The 21,145-nt window shown below is 38.4% G+C and overlaps 2 protein-coding genes across 4 annotated transcripts in view; one reads left to right on the top strand and one right to left on the bottom strand.

Annotated features, from left to right (window-relative positions):
* Nucleotides 1–3,207: 3,207 nt before the first annotated feature.
* Nucleotides 3,208–12,064, top strand: spc25 (SPC25 component of NDC80 kinetochore complex). 2 transcript variants are annotated; one of them, XM_080199214.1, is made up of 7 exons: nt 3,208–3,489; nt 5,785–5,930; nt 7,119–7,184; nt 7,263–7,409; nt 8,102–8,206; nt 8,641–8,739; nt 11,708–12,064. In XM_080199214.1, exons 2-7 carry the CDS (start codon nt 5,789–5,791, stop codon nt 11,824–11,826), a joined length of 678 nt encoding a protein of 225 aa, XP_080055340.1. In that variant the 5' UTR covers nt 3,208–3,489; nt 5,785–5,788; the 3' UTR covers nt 11,827–12,064. The 2 variants fall into 2 exon arrangements, with proteins under 2 accessions (XP_080055340.1, XP_080055341.1); XM_080199215.1 differs by having other exon boundaries at nt 5,749–5,930.
* Nucleotides 12,065–13,566: 1,502 nt separating this feature from the next.
* The window catches only part of nostrin (nitric oxide synthase trafficking), a 41,763-nt gene continuing 34,184 nt past the window's right edge, over nt 13,567–21,145 (bottom strand). For both annotated transcript variants that reach the window (XM_080199212.1, XM_080199213.1), the window contains 4 exons: nt 20,886–21,011; nt 18,885–19,101; nt 15,845–15,928; nt 13,567–13,917 (listed from right to left, as the gene is read on the bottom strand). In XM_080199212.1, the coding sequence (XP_080055338.1) occupies nt 13,784–13,917; nt 15,845–15,928; nt 18,885–19,101; nt 20,886–21,011 (561 nt within the window). In that variant the 3' untranslated portion in view covers nt 13,567–13,783. The remainder of the gene's footprint in view (nt 13,918–15,844; nt 15,929–18,884; nt 19,102–20,885; nt 21,012–21,145) is intronic.

Here is a 21,145-nt window from a genome sequence, read left to right as displayed (position 1 = left end):
CCTTGCCTACATGACGTAATTTGTATAAATATTGCATGGTTCAACAGGATACAGTCTGCCTCAGAGACTGTTCTGAGGTTGTGGTCTCATAACACAATGGCTAATAAATTATTGTTTTGTACTGGGTCTCCTAGAGCGGCACGGTGGTTATCACTGCTGCCTCACAGTGCTAGGAACCTGGATTTGATTCCCAGCTTGGGTAACTGTCTGTGTGGGTTTCCTCCAGTTGCTCCGGTTTCCCCTCTCAGTCCAAAGACGTGCAGGTTAGATGCATTGGTCATGCTAAATTAACGTCCCAGGATACTAGGTTAGAGGGATCAGTGTAGTTACGGGGATAGGCTGAGATGGGATTGTTGTTGATGCAGACTTGATAGGCCAAATTACCTGCTTCTGCAGTGTAGGCATTCTTTGACAGTGGTTTGTACAATAATCTGCTCCACAACATAGGTAAGAACTTGTCAGTAAACATAGATGACTATTCTGTTTGTCAAGGAAGATAGGACAATTGATTGTACCTGACCCATTACATGAGGAATAGCAAGTGCCTCTCCCCAACTAGCTGAGAGAATGGAATCAGGAGCTGGGGAGAGCTCAAGACTAAAGACAGTCCCAAAGTCTGATGATGTGTTTTGCGAGCCCTCCTGGGATAGGCCTGAGATTCTCATGTCCACTGATGGAAAGAAGCAACGTCCCCAGTGAGACAATAGCAGCCTGGGCAGAGGTCAACAGCCAGCAAAGTACACAATGGAAATACATTTGAAAGCATGAATGCAGCTCTTCATTGCAAACGAGGGTGCACAATGCCAAAGAGAGGAACAATACTGCAGATGGTATCCTAATATTGGTGAACTATTGGAAGTTATATGTTGCAGTAAGATAGGAGGAAGACCCTTGGCTAGTGAAATTCCAAGAACACATTTCTAAAATACCAGCAAACAGTTCTGAAGTGCTGGGTAAGGGAGGGTTCACGAAGCAGGGGAAACTAATAGGAAAGTAGCATTTTTTTTTTGACTTTGGAGACTTACAAAATTCAGGCAGGAAGGCATTCCTCTATTGAAAAGCGTAATGTTCAAACACTGGTGCACATTTCCAATGGTCTGTGTTTGCAATGAGGAAACGTGTCTCAGCATACTCACCTCATGATGAAGAAGCAGCTAATTTTCCTTTTTGTTTCTCCCACAAGTGCAACATTGACAACTGCAGGGAAAAGCTGAGGGACTTCATAGAGGTTTACAGCATGGAAACAGGCCCTTCGGCCCAACTTGTCCATGCTGCCCTTTTTTTAAAACCTCTAAGCTAGTCCCAATTGTGCACATTTGGCCCATATCCCTCTATACCCATCTCTCCCATTGTAACTGTCTAAATGCTTTTTAAAAGACAAAATTGTACCTGTCTCTACTACTACCTCTGGCACCTTGTTCCCGACACCACCTTTTGTATGAAAAAATTGCCCCTCTGAACACTTTTGTATCTCTCCCCTTAAACCTATGTCCTGTAGTTTTAGACTCTTCTACCTTTGGGAAAAGATATTGACTATTTAGCTGATCTACGCCCCTCATTATTTTATAGACCTCTAAAAGAGCACCCCTCAGCCTTCTATGCTCCAGAGAAAAAAGTCCCAATCTATCAAGCCTCTCCTTACAACTCAAACCATCAAGTCCCGGTTGTATCCTAACAAATCACTTCTGCACTCTTTCCAGTTTAATAATATCCTTTCTATAATAGGGTGACTAGAACTGTACACAGTATTCCAAGTGTGGCCTTACCAATGTCTTGTACAATTTCAACAAGACATCCCAACTCCTGTATTCAATGTTCTATCCAATGAAACCAAGTATGATGAATGCCTTCTTCACCACTTTGTCCACCTGTAACTCCACTTTCAAGGAACTATGAACATGTACCCCTAGACCACTTTTGTTCTGTAACTCTCCCCAACACCCTACCGTTAACTGAGTAAGTCCTGCCCTGGTTCAATCTACCAAAATGCATCACTTCACATTTATCTAAATTCCATCTGCCAGTCGTCAGCCTTGAGAAGGAAGTGGATGTCTCAGGAAGTGCAGTGTCACATTGCTGCTTTGCACCTAGCAACAGGACAGATAAATATGTATCTTTGTGGGTACAGGCACTCTGGCTGTGAAGGACAGACACACTGGTAAAAGTGCATTATAGTCACAGGAGCAATGGTTGGAGATGGAGAAGGCACCTGGTAGTCTTAGAATGCAAAGCACCAGGCTGATGATTAGCTCTGGAGCCATCCGTCAGGCAATAGAGGTGCATGGAGATATGGCACAGATACCAGATGGATTTTGGCATGGACACTGCCCTAGTTCCACCTGCAGCCTTCATCTGTCTTTTCAACAGTCGCTGAAAAAGAAACAGACTTCCACTGACTCTTTTTTGTGCATTCACTGCATTTTTTAAATTCATAGAATCATCATAGAAAAACCATACAGTGCAGAAAGAGGCCATTCGGCCCATCAAAACTGCCCTGACCACAATCCCACCCAAGCCCTATCCCTGTGTCCCTCCATAGTTTACTCACTAATCCTTTAAAGCTATGAATCTTGTGAAAAAATTGCAGATGGAAACTGGAGTACATCGGGAAAACCCACACAGACACGGTGAGAACATGCAAATTCACACAGTGACCTCAGCTGGGAATCAAACCTGAGTCCCTGTAGCTGTGAAGCAGCAGTGCTAACCACTGTGTTACAGTGCCGCCCACCAAACCCCAATTCAGTGGTACACAAGTATCACAGGTTGTCCAACATTTACTACCCATCCTTTAGTTGCCTTTGTGAAAGTGGTAGTGCGAGTCTTCTTGAACTGCCCCCCCCAAAGTCCCAACTCACCGCGTCACCCCTGTTTACTGTCCTTCCGGTTACACTTTGACCTTCGCCGGTAGTTATTTTCTGTGATTCGGGTTCTGGGTTATACCATCGCCAAAACCCGCGGTTCATTGTTCAAATCTCGGAGGGTTCATAACCCAGCTGATTAAAGTTGAATTAGAATTCCACATCGGTAATTGTGTTTTGTTGAGCAGGAGTAACTCAGGACCGCCTTGAGATGATAAAAGAGATTTCCCTCCCCCACAGCTTTCTCGGACTTGGTACCTCCCACTGCAGGCGCCGCCGCCGTTGAAATTTGAAAAGCGAGCGCGCGGGAGAGCGAGGGAAAACAATCTGGAGAGAGACACACAGATAAAACAACCTGGAGAGAGACAGACAGACAGGCAGACAAAGTAACCCGGAGAGAGAGACAAAATAGCCCACGCGAGAGAGAATAACCCAAAGCGAGAGACAGACAAACAAAATAATCCAGAGAGAGACAAAATAAGCCGGAAAGTGAGAGAGAATAATCTAGGGAGAGAGAGAATCACCGGGAGAATCAGTCACCCAGAAAGAGATGACTGACTGACCCACCTACCCAGAGAGAGAGATAAAGCACCCAGAACCACCCAAAGCAGAATCATCAGGAGAGCAGGTGAGACTGGGTTGGGGTTGGCTGGAGTTTCCTCATGTCATAGGAATTAGGAGCAGAAGTAAATTCAGCCCTTTGAGCCTGCTCTGCCATTCAATCAGTTCTGATCAGGTTGATCTCTCCCTCGTGTCAAACCCAACTCCCCACTGTTCCTTTTTTTTAAAATTAGAAATATGTCTATCTCCCTTTTGAAACCATTCAGTGATCCAGACTCCACTGTGCTACGGGGCAGCGAGTTCCACAAATTCACCACCCTCTGTGAGAAGTAGTTACTCCTCCTGAGGTTTAAATCTTCTGCTTGGTAACACGTCAGCTGTTTATTTCTCTGCCACTATTCTTGACTGTATAAGGCAGTGCTGCAGAGTTTCAATCTGCTCTTAGTTATGGGATCGCTTCTGTCTGTTTAATGCAGGTTCAGTTTGTAATGGGGAAATTGAGCAGAAGCTGACTCAAGAACAGGTTCTTCCATGCTGCTGTCAGACTTTTGAATAGACCTACCATATATTAAGTTGATCTTTCTCTACATCTTAGTGCAGAATGTAGTGTTACAGTCATAATTCTCTCCTTTCCTTCTTCCTTATGTACTTTATGAATGGTATGCTTTGTCTGTATAGTTCACAAGAAACAACACTTCATATTACAATAATGAAGAGTATTCCATCACACGCTTGACTTTTGTCTTGTAGATGGTAGACAGGCTTTGGACAGTTAGGAGACGAGTTACACTCTGCATGATTCCCAGCTTCTTATGTTGCTGTTGTAGTTACAGTATTTACCTGACTGGTTCAGTTAACTTTCTAGTTAACTGTAATCCCTAGGATGTTGATAGCAGGGAATTCAGCAATGGTAATGGCATTGAATGTCAAAGGGAGATTGTTAGATTCTCTTTTGCAGATCATCATTGCCTGGCGCTTATGTGCATAAATCACTAAAAGCTAGCATGCAAGTTCAGAGGTAATAGGGAATGCAAATGCAATATTGGTGTTTATTTCAAAGATCTGGAGATGCTGGCATTGGACTGGGCTGGGCACAGTAAGAAGTTTCACAACACCAGGTCAAAGTCCAACAAGTTTATTTGGAATCACCTGAGGTAGGAGCAGTGCTCTGAAAGCTCGTGATTCGAGATAAACCTGTTGGACTTTAACCTGGTGTTGTCAGACTTCTTACTTTATTTCAGAGAATGCGGTATATAATTATGGAAGTCTTGCTAAAACTGTACAAGGCACTAATTAGACCACACCTAGAATAACGTGAACAGTTTTATCTTGAGGAAAGATATACTGGCATCAGAGGTTCTCAGGGGGCTTCTCAGGGTATATGCTGAGAAGTCATTTCAGCTTGTGCGAGAGCCTAGGACCAGAGAGCATAATCTCAGAGTAAGAGGTCGCTATTTAAGACGGAGATAAGGACAAATTTCCTGAGGGTAGGATCTGTGAAATTCTTTAATCCAGAGGGTTGTAAAGACTGTCAGTCATTGAGTATGTTCGTGGCTGAGATGGGCAGACTTTTAATCAGTAAGGGAATCAAGGGTTATAGGGATAAAGGAGAGTGAAGTTGAGGATTATTATATCAGGTCTGTCATGCTCTCATTGAATGGCGACGCAGACTCAATGAACTGAATGGCCTACTTCTGCTCCTACGTCTTATGCTCATCTTGGGCAGGAGTGATTTCCCCATCTTTTGGTTTGAACATGTACAGTAATTATCATTCAATTGCTTTAAATCTCCACTAACCTAAAGTAACTATTTTTTTCTCAGTTTATACTAGCGAAAGCTGTTAGATCTTTCATGCCTAGCCCCAGCAAAATTCGGCCATTTTGCATATGAGTCTTTTACGTTAATGTTGCAAAGCAAGGAATCCCAAAATGTAAATTTTCATTGGACTGGTTGACAGTATTATAGTAGGTCTCACATTACTGCAGCTGAGTCATCCAGAGAAAATCATTTCATGAAATGTATAGTTTTAAGGAAGTGTGCTTCCCTTTTCCTTTTCATTATTATTCATCACCTCGCCACAATTGTGGAGAATAACCATCCCTCACTGAACTTTTTAAAATATTCACAATCATGAATTGTGTTCCATACAGCTGCAGAACTGCTTTCATTTTCAAGATTCAAACTTTAGGATGGATTTTTAAGCATATCAATACCATTATTATTACTGCCACAGGTTATTGTAATATGGTGACTGATCTGATTATGTCTGTATATCTTGATGTATGTGGACTCTACCAATTATTTAATTCCCTTTGTTGTGTACAGGTGTGAAACATTTTAACACTGAATAATTTGCTATAGATCGATGGATATCTTCAAAGAAGATGCACAATGTCAGTTAAATGAAAAGCTAAACGAAACCAGGATCAAATTTTTGAGTTTATGGGAAAATTATAATCCAGCAGGATTTAAACAGAGGTACAAAGAATCTTTAAAAATCACAGAAGGTACAGTCTATAGATTGTAATTTATATACCACTTATGAAAATTAAACCAAATAATTGCAAATGTTGTGAAACTCAATTATTGAAATGAAGGTGAATAGAAAGGGATAATGTTCTATACACATTAAACATTATGTTCCCTTATCGTTTTTTAAAGAATGTATAGACCCTGCTGTAAGAAAGGTAGAAAATTCCACATTCTTACCTGTAAAGAAATCCCTAACTTCCCATCATTCTTTTTCTGATTTGTATTCCTTAAATGATCACACTCTTCCATAAACTTGAAGATTCTATTAGAGTTGAGCAGAAGCTGATGTTCCAAACATTTTGATTCCTGCATGTGACTAGGTGAGGGGCTTGGACAGGGAGGGAGGATGGAGTTAGGAATTAATGGTGAAGGTTATGGAGTTTGTGATGGGGACTGAAATTGACACCATTCCTTTTCAATACTTGGCTGGTGGACCTCAAAGATTGGATAACGTGTAAGCAATTGAAGTGATGGAGATGGGGAGAGATATATTAAAGATATACACATGGAAACTGATTCTAACTGAGTATGATGCCACCAAGTGGCAACATGTTGACAAGGAAGAGGATGGGGTCAAGGATCGAGGTTATAAATATGATGACATAGAGGGGGAAAATAACCTTTTATTTGTGTTTTATGTCTTGTGACTCATGTCAGATCTCTGATTATATTTTCAATGAATTTGTTTCACAGGAGTAAGCATTGTTGCCTCGCCTAGTAATTTTAGTGGCCATCATTAACCATTATTGAAATTGTTCACTGCACTGAAGTGCCTTTTGAAAACCTTGTAATAGAGCATTGTTAACAACAAAATGTAATTGTAAACTTAAGAGTTACAGTGGCCTTCAATTTGCAGTTATCCTGTATATAAAATTGCGTATGGTTTGCTGATTTTAAAGAAACATCTCTTGCTAAATCTATGTTTTAGATGTCCATATATCTAAGTTTAGCCTCCATTACTGCGTGCAAGATTTCAAAAATTAAGTTGTGGAGTAGTCTGTCTAAAGCTCAGATTGAATTTATTTTGCAATATTTAAGTGCTTTGTGCTGATGAGAGGTACTGATACTTTAATACTGTAAGTATAAATTTAAAAAGAGTAGTTACTCAGAATTAATTTGCTTTCATATTTAGAGAGGTATCATAATTGTTCATTCTTTTACAGGCAAATGCTTAGAAATATATGAAGAGGAGAAACAGATGTGTGAAAAGATCCAATTAACCAAGAAAGGTATTTGCTAATATTCTAATGTTCTGTACTTCAACTGATAAAACTCAGCACTAATTGGAAATGTCATTTTTCTTGCAGCTATTGCTGAACAGAATGCATTCCTGGAGCAAACATGCTTAAATATACAGAATCTTGACAAAAATTTTGAAAATATTGAAAGGCAAAAGCAGGAAGTATTAGAAAAGATTAAGAAGCTGAAAGAAGGACTTCTGACAAAACAGGAATGTATGTATGATGTGATTTGTTCAGGAGAAAGAAAAAGTAACCTATATTTAATAAAAATATGAGAAATAGGAACAGTAGATCATGTGGCTCTGCAAGCCTACTCCACCATTCACTACAATCATGGCTGACCATTGGCCTTAACTCCTGCCTGCTCCCCATATCCCTTAATTACCTGAGAGTTCTCAGCCTTAAATATGTTCAAGATGGAGTAACGTGAACCTTAGAGTAGAACATTCACAACTGTTTTGAGTGAAGTAATTCACCAGCCACTCAGTGTTTACGCTGTCTTTCAATGACATCATGTCTCATCTGTTAAACCCCAGAGACCATAAGCTCAATTTGCCCAGCCTGTCAACATAAGACAAGCCTTTCAACCCAGGAACAACACCAGTGCAAATTCATTGTACTGCCTCTAAGGCAAGCATATCCTTTCTTAGATATTGAGACCAAAACTACGCACTGTATTCCAGATGTGGTGGCACCAAAGCTCGGTACATTGTAGCAATATATTTAAATCAAATAATTTAGATACCAACTGGATGAATTATTCTTGATTGCTGATATAAAATGAAATTGTTGGTTATTATGAATTGAATTAATTCTAATAATTCATAATTAATTGCAACCACTCTTCTTGAATTGCTGGGGGGTTTTTTCAGCCATGGAAGTAATAGTTCTTGTTCTATAAACAGTAATTTCTACACAAAAAAAAGAAAATAAAGCAAAGCTGAAGGAATTAAATATGTCTGCAGAAATCTTTAAGAAGCGGATGGGACTGGAAATTCGGAAGGTGCAGGGTAAGAACAAGGAATTACTTTTTATTAAAAAAAACTTTGAAGTTGTAAAATTGGCACTCATTTAATACCATGTACAAATGCTTTTGGTATCTTTAAGTCTTTGTTTTAATCAACTGTTTCCTACTTCACACGCGCTAGTTTTCTAATTTGGCCATTTTACCTTCAAATTAAAATTGACTTTGAATACTTTTAATTTTTAATAAAATGGCTATCTGAATTGTCTGTATGAAATTAGCTTTCATGTTAAGATGAGATGTAAATACTGTTACTTGCATCAAGTTTAAAAACAGTTATATTTTACAAAGCAAGTCACAAAATAGCAATTGTGTTCCTTATAAACAGTAAGATGTGAATCTTTGGATTTAATTTTGAATTGTTCTTTGTGATATATTTTGAGTTTTGTGGTGTGGAACTAATTTAATGATCTTCAAAAGGGGAGCAACTGCAATTTATCTTCAAATGCATCAGCCATAAAAATCCTGAGGAACCATTTACATTTCTGCTGAAATTCAATGAAGAAGGAAATTATGAAGGTATGTCTTTTTTGAAATCTATTGTGGAACCTCTCAAATAGCATAAGAAAACATGCAATGAGCGAACATGTTTGAGCCCAACAAGCTTGTCATAAGCCTTGTATCAACTACCCTGTCATGATTTTAATCATGAATTTAATCTTTTGAGGGAAAGTTCTGCATAAGTGTTTCCTAATCTCCAAGCTTAACAATCTTTACATTTCTTGCTCTGTTGAGCTCCAGGCAACGTTAACTCTCTCACTTTTTGCCTCAGCAGTATTAGAACTAGAATGTCCCTTGGGTATTTAATGTATTCAACCTGCATGCAAATGAGAAACAGTGCCTTCACAGATGCACATTTATCCAGCACTTTGCCTCAGCAGCTTTGTAGACGTGAAAGTGAGGGGATTTCTTCCAATGTTTAGCTTTGTTAACTTCAACCTGTAATGTCTAGTCACATTCTCATGAACTGATGGAGCAATGACATCCTTATCTCAATGGATAATTCAATGGAATGTCACCCAATTAGTTTAAGTTAATCAAAAGACATTGTTGGAGAACTTAGTTGTACAAAGATCTTGCTAAGAGTCAAATGCTCAAAATTTGGCTGTTAACCTCGGGAAATAAGACCATACCATGGCAGGGGATAGAGGTCCTTGTGAAGATAGGTTTAAAACTTGTACTTTCGGCTTGTGCGTGAAACTTGAAAAATTCTGGCTACTTTTTATAGACTTGAGTTATCATGGTTTTGTGAAAGGGAAATCATGTGTAACCAACTTATTGGAGTTCTTTAAAGGAATCATTTGCTGTGGATAATGGGGAGCTGGTGAATGTACAGTACATAAGATCTCTAGAAGACATTTGTTAAAGTGCCACTTCAAAAATTATTGCGGAAAAAGTGTAGGGGGTAGGATATTGCATGGATTGAAGATTAACAAGCAAACGGGGAACAAAGTTGACATAAATAGATCTTTTTCTCTGACAGGGTGTAACGAGTAGTGTCCCACAGAGGTCAGTGCTGGGGCCTTAGCTTTTTATAATTTATATAAATGACTGACTGAAGGTATACTTGCTAAATTTGCTGACAGCACAAAAAAAGGTAGGAAACAATTGTGAAGAGTACCTAAGAAGACAAAGAGACATTGGTTAAGTGAGTGGACAAAAATCTGGGAAATGGAGTATAACATGGGCAGGTGTGAAATTGTCCATTTTAGTAGGAAGAATATAAAAGCTTATTATCTAAATGGTGAGATAATGGAGCACAGTGGTTAGCACTGTTGCCTCATAGGGCCAGGGACCTAGGTTCAGTTCCTGCCTTCTGTGTGGAGTTTGTATGTTCTCCCCGTATCTGCGTGGGTTTCCTCTGGTGCTCCAGTTTCCTCCCGCATACCAAAGATGTGCAGGTTAGGTGCCCCTTAGTATCAGGGGGATTAGTGGGGTAATAGGTGGGGGACAGGGCTTGGATAGGATTATTGTCAGTGCAGGCTCAATGGACCCAATGGCCTCCTTTGGCACTGTAAGGATTCTATGAGCTCTGAGGTGGTGGAATCTAGGTGTTCAAGTGCATGAATAACAAAAGGCTAATACACAGGTCCAAAAAGTAATTAAGACAGCAAATAGAATGATATTGTTTATTATGAGGTGAATTGATTACAAAAGTAGGGAGATTATACCTTCGTTGTACAGGGCATTGTTGAGACTGCACCTGGAGTATTGTGTATAGCATATGTTAATATGTTCGACGCAGTTAAGGGGTCATTCTTTTAAATGGCAATGAGAATAGTTTTATTTAAGGTCATGAGCCTCTGGAATTCTTCCTCAAGGGCAGAATTTTTAAGGCAGAGATAAATTAACGGGGTGAAAGGTCATTGGGATAGGCAGGTACGTGGGTTTGAGGTTGTATTTGGATCAGTCATGATCTTATTGAAGGGCAGCAAGCCTGAGGGGCTGAGTGGTCTACTGCTAATTTGTATATTCACACAAAGAGTAAGAGTGCAAGTCAAAATGTTAAGAGATTTGACCTACATTTCTTTTCTCTGCGTAATTTAGTTAAAAACATAAATATAGGTAGTAAAGTTACCATGTTTTAAATTGGGGTATAAATGCAATACTAGTCCCAAATGTAAGTTAAATTTACATTGTGTTTTTTTTTATAGATCCACAGAAATTAGCCCAACTTGTCAACTTAAAATAAAAAATTTTGGCTGGGATTTTTAATTGTCTGTTGATTTGATTTATTGTCACATGCATTAGTATATTGTGAAAAGTATTGTTTCTTGAGAGCTATATAAAGCATACTATTCATAGAGAAGGGGAGGATGCAAAATGTAGAGTTATAGTCACAGCTAGGGTGTAGAGAAAGATCTACTCAGTGCGCCAAATCTGTAAGAGATTGAATTAGAGCATTATTAGAGAGTTTAAAAGAGTTTTAGAATGAAATTTTAGAGACAGAACAAGAGCAAATATAGAATAAGACAACTTGCAAGAAGTCGCCTCGCTCTGTCGCAATCTTTAGAAAATGTTAGGTTGAGGAGAGTGGACATGCTTTGAAAATTGTGCTCCAAGGTGATATAAGTGTTTAATGCTTCTGGGGTGCACTGGAATTTACAAAGCAAAGATAAAATGTTGGGGTGGCAGATTCAAACTCACCTCCAATAAACTGCCTGTTGAGCTCCTTGAGGAGCTTGTTAACAGGCCAGGAGCCAGAAGGCTACTTTCACTTTTGTTTTACTTGTAATTTGCCAAACCTGAACAGTGTGGTACATGTTAGTGCACAGATGTTTGGCTTAATATTGGGAGCATATAGGTATTATAAAATTTTAACACCAAGGGTTTTCAGAGAGATTGGGTGCAGTACTTGTTGGCTCTGGTCCAGTGATCGGTACAGAAAAGAGCTCCAAAAATGTTGATCATACAACAGTATTGTGGACAGTGTTATCTGAATATCAGTTTCCATTAGCTAACATTCCATTTTCCTTTGCCTTTTCAGTCACATCATGTGAACCACCATTGGAATGTATGGCTTTGCTGCAAGAAAAACTCAAAGAAACCAACAATTTTTCTGCATTTCTTGCAAACGTCAGGAAAGCTTTTACAACATTAGTATAATTCCAGGATGTATTCCTGGTTTTTTGTATTTAGCTGACCATTTTTCCTGCTGTTTAAATTTTTTCATTTCTCTGAACCCATGTTTGCATATGGCTGTGTAATATAGTAACTTTCTAATTGTAGCCTTTCTTTAAAAGAAAAACTTGTTCAATCCTATTTCTTTTAGACTGCTGTCAGAATTATTTAGTTTGTTATACATGGACATTAGCAATATATAAAATGTTTCTATGAAGAACATAAGTAGGCCATTTGGCACCTCAAGCCATTCAATAAGACCATGACTGGTCTAATTGTAGTCTTAACTCTACTTTCCTGCCTGCCTGCTTCCCATCCACCCAATAAACTTTGACTTTCTTGTAGGCCAAGAATCTATCTAACTGCCTTGAGTTCAGTTATTGTTTCTGATTTGAACATAGGATGCCCTCTGTCTTAAGTTTAGTATGGTTATGATTAATAAACATTTTAATCAACATTTTGTGTACAAAGTATTTATTTTTTGTTAAAATATTTTTTATTAGAATATCAATAAAATGTTAGAAATAGTCAGACTCTTGGCTTCATTTTTCATCAATTCTGAGTTCCTACTCGGCATCCATTTATGTGCCGCATAGAGCAGATAGTGTCACATGAATATAAATTGTTTGAGGGTGTTGTGACTGATGGTGAAGTAGGAGATTGGATATTCCATAATAAGCTTCAAGGCATCGTGAAGTAACCCTTTGTAGGCTCTTCTTTCTTGCTGTTGCAGGCACATGGCTAGATTCAAGTTACTTTCTGCACTATTTCCATAAGAATGCAAATAAATTAATGTTTTAACTTTAGTTATGCTGATAATTATGAGCTTCAGTTATTATTGACTTTGGCTGTCACTTTAATAGTAGTGTTTTCAGCCGTTTACAGCTGTACCCTGCACACCTATTCATGCAAAAAAAATTATGCTGGTTACTTGTGTTTTGCTTTGACATTAGGAGCTGTGAGTTGATTAAACCATTTAACTGTGCTCTAAAATTACTGAAGTAAACAGTATTAATGGAGTGATAGTTCTCAAGTGTAAATCTTACTTTGTGATGGAACTTGGATAAAATAACCATCAAATGTAGACTGACATGTTTTTAAAGCATTTTAACAGCTTTGTTTCTTTTTAATGATGCAATGTGCTTTGGATATAAATCACTGCCAGGTAAAAATTTGTCCTCATCCTGCTGATTCTGTTTAAGAACCATGGGTTCATGAATTCAAAGTAGGTGAAAGGACCATTATTTACTGTAAAAGTAGCAATGAGACTGAGACTAACAGCTTTTACTATCATTAATTTGCACAGCAATGTCAAGCAGGCATATGGTTAAACGTGAAAATCCAAGACACACCACTGTTCAGTAAGCTGCCTAAAACCATCCTGCTCTGTGACATTCCTATACTGTACTTCCAACTTAAGTACTCCTTTTTAATGACAAGGTATGTCTATTGACAAGGTACCACTGATACTGAAAGATAATTTAGAGTTGTTGAATCTTCAGTATTTAATTGGCGATTATAAAAATATTTTTCTTCGTTGTGTTTCTCCAATCTTTTCTCCCCCTATTGTTTTTCCATACTATATTGTCCTATCTTCAGTCTGGTTAAAGATATGCAGTTGCTTGTCCTGTTTACATTGATCCCAGATATCCTACAGAGGGCACTGTTTCCCTCTTCCATTTCCAGTAACACCAATACAAAAGGATTTGGAAATTGAAAGGGCAAGTGAATTCTGTCCCATTAATGTTTGCATATATGTAGATATGCATAAATTGTCAGAATATGCATACAATTAAAGAGGTCTTTGTCCAAAACATTCATCTTTTTCTTTAAAATGTAGTGCAAATCCACATTCTTGAAATACAATTCTTTATCTTTTCGGCATTTTGCCAAACCACCTTGTCTTCGTCTAAAAATCAGTGACACTAATGGTTTGAATTGTTTATGCCTCTGTTGATCTCGCTTCCATTTGGGCTAATTCTTTTACGTAGGTAGCTGGGAAAATGCCCTTCTTTCCTCTCAAGCTGCCAAACCACCATCCAGTCGCATCCTTATTGTGAATAATAAGTATGTCACCTACGGAGAAAAATTGAAAGTCAAAATTTGTATCCAAGAATATAGTATTTTCTGGTTACTGACTTTTTTTTTAGGTATCCCTGTAATAGTTGCTGCTGCCCAGTGTTCCTTCATTAAATGCATAAGTTGTAATCAACTAAATTTGTAAATGTAGCTGTTTTTCTTTATGCTATTATGGACAATGTTGCATTTATCAACTGGAGACATCCATAAATAATAATCAGAATTTCACAACCACAGAAGGAGGCTATTTAGTCTATTAGGTCTGCATTGGCTCTCCGAGTAATTTTGTACCGTTTCCTGTCTTTCCCCATAATCCTGCACATTGCTTCTATTTAATGCCATCTTAAGCACCTTGAATGAATCTATTGACCACACTACCAAACTATTTATTGTGTAAAAAAAAAATTTCTCACATTTACATTTGCTTCTTTTGCAAATCATTTAAATCTGTCCCCTCTTCTTGTTGATCCTTTACAAATGGGAACAGTTTCTCCCTATCTACTCTGTCCAGCTTCCTCATGATTTTGAACACCTCTCTCAAATCTCCAATTAGCCTTCTTTTCTTCAAGTTCCAACCCCTCCAATCTGTCCTCATAACAAAAGTTGTTTATCCCTGGAATCATTCTTGTAAATCTCTTCTACACACAATGTGTTCACATCCTTTGGGTACAATTCTGGGAACCACACTATATTTCAGCAATGGTCTTGCATAAGCTTTTTGCTCCTATTCTCTGTTCCCTTATTAATAAAGCCCTGGATACTATGCTTTTATTAGCTGCTCTCTCCACTTGTTCTGCCACCCTCAATGCCATATTCACCTAGGCCTCTCTGCTCCTGTGTCATCTTAGAAACTTTATCCCTTGTTTTATATTGTTTCTTCCTACCAAAATGCATCACCACACACTTCTTCACATTGAACTTCATCAGCCACCTATCTACTCATTCCAACTTGTCTGTCCTTTTGAAGTTCTACGCAAACTTTGCTTTTCCTGACATATATTAATGATCTAAATCTTGGTGTGCAGGGATAATTTCAAAGATCCTAGTATCAACCCTGGAGAACACCACTACAAACCTTTTTCCAGCTTGAAAAAATATCCACTGACCATTATGTGGCTAAATGGGCCATCTAAAATGCTGATTTGTAAAGCACTCTAGGATAATCGGGCAAGAGCTAACACGATAGGCTGCAGCCTAAAAGACAAAAAAAGCTGTAACTCAGATGAGTGAATACACAGGATAAGGGTCATCTCCAGGACAAAAAAGAGACTTTCTGGTCAAACTGGGTTGTTTACCAGACATAAGGGCACCGTAACCCCTTATTTGGCAGAGAGGTATGAACCCTATTTGGCAATGGCCTAAAGGAGCACGAGACCCAATGGGGTATAAAGGGCACAACCAAGAATCTCTCTCTCTCTCTCTCTCACCCCACGGACAAGCTACAACACTGGTGATCATCACTAGCAACGACCAGCACGAGGAGAGCCACCACACCAAAAGAAGGAAGGAAGACCAGAGCCAGAGTGCCAGACCAGACTACACAGAGGACGACCAAGACCAGTGCACAGATAAAGGCCAATATCTGCTTGAGTACTTGCCAGTCACGCAAAGTTAAGTCAAGGTCCTGTATTGGACTTGAACTCTCATATTTTCTGTAAAGATTACATTGTTGGTTGGGTGGGTGATTATTGATTGTGTGTCTTAAATAAATATTGGTTGTACTAACAAGACGTCTATTTTGCAATTATTTGTCCACTGTATAAGGATTAAAACAGACTGTGCAGCAGGCACAACAATTTCTTTGTTTCCCATTAATCAGCCAATTTTGTATCCACCTTGCTACTGTCCCTTAAAAACGTTTCTCAAGTCACCTGTTACAAAACATTATCAATCCCAGCTCCATACCAGTGATGAGAGTCCTTACCTTGCTGCATGTTAAGTTCATCATCTCTGACAGCCTGATAATCATACAGAGCTTTACATGTTCCAATCTGAACAAGATCGGTTGCTGCAGAATGAAAAAAGAATCTCCTAAATGTTTTGAAATACGTTTATGTGGTATCAATCTGTGAACGAATATTTCTCAGCCTATAAAACTACTTATTTGAATTTTGTCATGTTGTGACTAAGCATCTCACAATGAGCTGAAATTTAATGCCATCTAAGGTCTCAAATGTAGCATGTTTTATCACAGGCAGCACACGTCTTTGAATAAGGGGTGTGAAACTGGCCTTTGAGCACTTTTGTGCTGTTCTCAGTGAATTGGCAGCTTATTTTCATCTGCCCCCACCCCCCCTTTTCTTTTTCCTGATTGCCAATTTGCCATGAACACACTTCAAACTCGTGGTGAAGTTCAATTTCATTCCTTTTCCTTTACAAACATGACTGACAATGAACAGGAAAGGATTATCCAATAGAGATGTGATGTTATCCTAAACTCTAGGCTTGGCAGCGATGGGTGGGAGGGAACAGTGGTTAGCACTGCTGCCTCACAGCACCAGGGACCAAGGTTCGATTCCCGGCTTGGGCCACTGTGCGGAGTCTGCATATTCTCCCCGTGTCTGAGTGGGTTTCCTGCAGGTGCTCCTGTTTCCTCCCACAGTCCAAAAGATGTGTTGGTTAGGTAGACTGGCCATGCTAAATTCTCCCTCGTGTACCTGATCGGGTGCCTGAGTATGGCGACCAGGGGATTCTCACGGTTGCTTCATTGCAGTGTTAATGTAAGTCTACTTGTGACACTAATAAAACTACATTACCTTGGAATATATTCCCAAGTGTCTGACTCTGCATTATAAGTGATCTTTGGTCACTATAAGCATTATGACTACATTTTTATATAACTCACTTCCCACTAACATATTTCACTATAATTGACAACATTTTCTTAATGCTATCATAATATTTTTGTTACATTGCTGATAAAGAGATATGCTTTCGAAGCTTTTGACCTTGCATTCAGCAGGGTGGATTTGCAGGAGAACCAATTATAAGGAAAACAACAATTTATTCCACATATGAAGAGAGTGCTGATTGTTGCAAAAAATTACACCAGCAACCAACTTAAAGTTTTCATTTCAGGCTCCCAGTGTGACTCACTTATGTGTGCTAGAAGCTACATATATTGACACATGGCCCTGTCCTTTGCTGACAGAAGAATCATGTTTGCACATTGCAACTTTATTTAATTAAGCAAAAGCTTTGGGGACTGCCTTGACCTATGTCAATGAAATGATCAGAGCTTAATTGCCTAATTTGAATTTAAACAAAAGATTGGCAGTTAACTGTTTCTTGGTGCATTCTCCATGACAATATCTCTATGAATCAAATTCACTTATCAACCAATCAGCGCCATCTTTTCATACAGTACAAACTGTTGTTCCTTTTACAATTAGTATTTTTGCTAATCTGTCCTGATGAGTGCAAGACGCAAAGCTTTGACAGCATGTCTCTATTTCAGCAATATTCAAGTTCTGTATGACCAAACGACTATTTTCTTTAGAAAGAAGTTTCACTATTTTCAACATACTTCAAAATATTTTGAAACAGCTTTGCAAAATGCAGTCATCCTTGGAACGTAAGTGGTTTTCCAACCTTGCTGCACCTGCCACAGATCCTGGAAATTAGCATGCTGGCCTCAAAATCGGTTTTGTTCCTGGTGCCAAACAGTTTGCAACTGTCCCAGTGCAATTCTAATGCCGCAAATTGGGGAGGAGTGGGGGATGACTCTCTAGTCGGGGGGGGGGGGGGGGGGGGGTGGCCAGGGGAATTGATTGGAAGGGTGTTAAAGGTGTTAAAGGGATAGGGTCTGGGTTGGATTGTGGTCGGTGCAGACTTGATGGGCCAAATGACGTTCTGCACTGTAGGATTCTGTGATTAGATTATCATGGCAATTCACAACTTCCTCCTTCAGTTCTCATTCAATGAGTATGCCATATGTCTGAATGATCCTATTGTGCCTCCTTTATTTAATTTCAATTTTAAGTGAGATGATCTGCATTTTCTAGATATCCTTGGTTGGTCCTTGGTTACACAATTAAAAAATACACTGCCTCCAAAAATATTTTTCAGTTTTGTTTTTCTAATAAAGGAAATTGTTTTAGAATTTTGAGTTATGCGGTTGTTGATTTTACAGAGCACAGGTATCAAACATAAAAAAGGTAAACCATTATAAGCAAAAATATGAAGCCTTAGAAATATGTGCTCTTCAGGAGAAAAGCAGGGTACAAAAAATAATTTTACAGCATTTAATCTACTTAAATTATTTCTTCCTGCTTCAGATTTTGTCCCAGGTTTCAGCAAAAAACAAAATTGCTAAAAAGAGACACATTGCTGAAGCTTTTCATCTAGCACTCATCAGGACAAACTCAAAAACAATAAATTTCAAACTATCCTAAGAGTTTATATACTACAGGAGAAAAGGATGCTGATTGTTTTTTCCATGACAACACCTTGGCCAATCAATGGGGAACAATACCAAGCTTGTGGATAAACCCATAAAAGGCACAAGGTTTGAACGTAATCCTTTTGTATATAGAAAATGGGACTCTGCAGTTGAATGTACGTTGCTTCCAGGGAGCATAAATGAACTTGATTAATTATCTTAAATTGATTGTTAATATAGCTACTTTTGCACTCAGGATTGTTTAGCAACTGATGCCTGATGTTAGATGTGACTTCACAATTGAAAAGCATTGCTGAACAATCCTGCATGTGCTTATGGCTACATTTGCAACTAATTTACAATATGGCTACATTTGCAACTAGTTTACGATAATCAGTCAAGCTCGCATTGTGGTTCATTAATACATTCTTATTTTTGTCCTGAAGAGTGCAAGGTTAAAAGTTTTGCAACATGGCACTCTTTACAGCAATATTCAAATCATTGTTTGCATAATACTGATCAGAAAAGTCTTGCAATCATTTAGACCAAAAATCACCTTGTTTACTTAAATTACCGTCATTACCTGAGCTTGCATCCACCTCTGATTGCTCAGCTTCCATCTCTAATGGAATTGAATTAGTTGTATGATTAGCGTATATGGGTTCAGATATCTGCTCAGGGCTGTGTACACGGTGGTCTCTTCCGCTGTCTGGAGGTACTGAGTTTGTCAAGGTACCGTGAGTCTGCACAACTTTCATTTTCATAGGACGTGTTATCTGCACCAAACTGTGATGATGTTCCTGTCAAAACAAAAGTTAATAATTAAAAATGATTTAAGGTTATTAAATCAATTGAGGAACTTAGTGTGTGAAATATCACTTGTTGCCTATTATTATGCAACCCAATATTCTTCAATAGGATATCTTATGGTTTAGATCTATGGCTCCCTCAAGCACTTTGTTTTGGTAAAGAAATTATGATGCTTAAAAGTTCCGTACTCAAAAAGGTACAGTGTTATACTGCGATCATTGTCCCTAATACTGATGTCTCAAAAGAACTAGAAGGAATCCTTGCAATTCCCATCATATCTTGGAAAGCATCTTTGGGTACTGTCTACAATAACTGCATGTAAGTATCAATCTCCCAAGAAATGCATTGATACAGTTCTGATCTGTGTTATCATTCCAACTCAGCAAAACAATCTAAATTATTCTGTTTCTCTTCATTATTAGTTAAGTCCCTTCTGTAATATTTCCATATCCTCGTGTTACATTGAACAGCTATACAATCAAACTCCAAAAATGATCTTACCAGTGTCTCACAGATGCTCATTATTGTCCCTGTATTTCATCATTCTGACTATATACTCTAAGGTTCACTTAGTTTTCTTTTCCAATGTTTCACACTGCTTCAGACTTGAATGAGTTTCCACCAACATTACCAAATTCCTATGATGTGCCCTGTGGCCTCGAGCCATTAGTTTATATTCACACGGTTTATTTCTCTTTTCTGTCCACCTGAAATGGTATTTCATATTTGTTGACCTAGTTGGTTATCCAGATCTTATAAGTACATTAAATTCACAGACAAGAAAGGACCAACTGGGTCGAAACCTACCTCATGCTATGAGGACTAAAATCAAGGATAAAACCCTTTTCCTACTTCCCTGCATCACCTAACTCTATCCCAAGAGCTCCACAATCTTCTGAGAAAAATAAAACAAAAAAAGGTCCTTTTGTACCTGGTTTGCTTATTCTATATTGTGAAATCCTCATTCCCAATTTGACAATTTGATGGCATTTTTAAACTTAGATTAGTTTCCATTCCAGGCTCCAACTCATTTATATGTTCTGTAAATAGCCTGGTCCTTAGCACTTTTTAACTATACATTTAAAGAGTTTTACAGACTTTTCTGATGCTTAGGTTTATAAGCACAAAAAATAAATTAACAGCAAAGTGAGAATTTAATGCTAAATAAATTCAGGTTAAGAGGAATCATCTTTATTTAATTGGACCCTCAAAGGAAAATGTATCTGTAGATTAGTCAATTGTATCATAGAATCCCTACACTGCAGAAGGAGGCTATTTGGCCCATTGTGTCTGCAACGACTCTCTGACAGAGAATCTCATATGCCACGTACTTACCCCACTAATCCCCCTAACCAGCATATCTTTTGACATTAGGGGATAATTTATCATGGCCAATTCACCCAACCTGCATATCTTTGGACAGTATGCCCACCCTAGTCTAATACCGGCATCTCCACATCATCTTTGGACAGTGGGAGAAAACCGGAGCACGCAGAGAAAACCCACACTGATACGGGGAAAAGGTGCAAACTCCACACAGTCACCCAAGACAGAATTAAACCCAGGTCCTTGGAGCTGTAAGACAGCACTGATAACCACTGTGCCATCAATTAATATTATTTTATAAATTAAGTGAAGACAAAATTCACCATTTGCAACTTATTTGTCAAAAGAATCAATATAATGTAATACATTATCATATGACAGCCGAGCCTTGATAAGTAGAGAAGTTAGGAGACAAGTACAATGCAGTTAACTTAAACTCGGGGTGTACCTTATCTTTCCATTTAATGATGTTGCCACTTAGTGGATGGGATGGCTTGGGATTTCCTTCTAGTTCTGCCATAGTTGATGCAAGTTTGTAGAAATTTAATTCCAAGAGAATTAGTTTCAGTGTTACCTAGGAATAGAAGTTATAATTCTTAAAATGGAAAAATGACGTGCAACAGTTAAGCATTGGAATAATCTCATTTTCTCATCTCTAATTTGTGATAAATTGATTTCTAATATTCATTTTAATTTAACTATATTCTT

The sequence above is a fragment of the Carcharhinus amblyrhynchos genome, chromosome 11 (genome assembly GCF_965287045.1).
Source record: "Carcharhinus amblyrhynchos chromosome 11, sCarAmb.v2.hapA, whole genome shotgun sequence".
NCBI classification, from domain to species: domain Eukaryota; kingdom Metazoa; phylum Chordata; class Chondrichthyes; order Carcharhiniformes; family Carcharhinidae; genus Carcharhinus; species Carcharhinus amblyrhynchos.
Note: the sequence above shows the minus strand (reverse complement) of the source record. Positions and strands in the feature narration are given on the sequence as shown.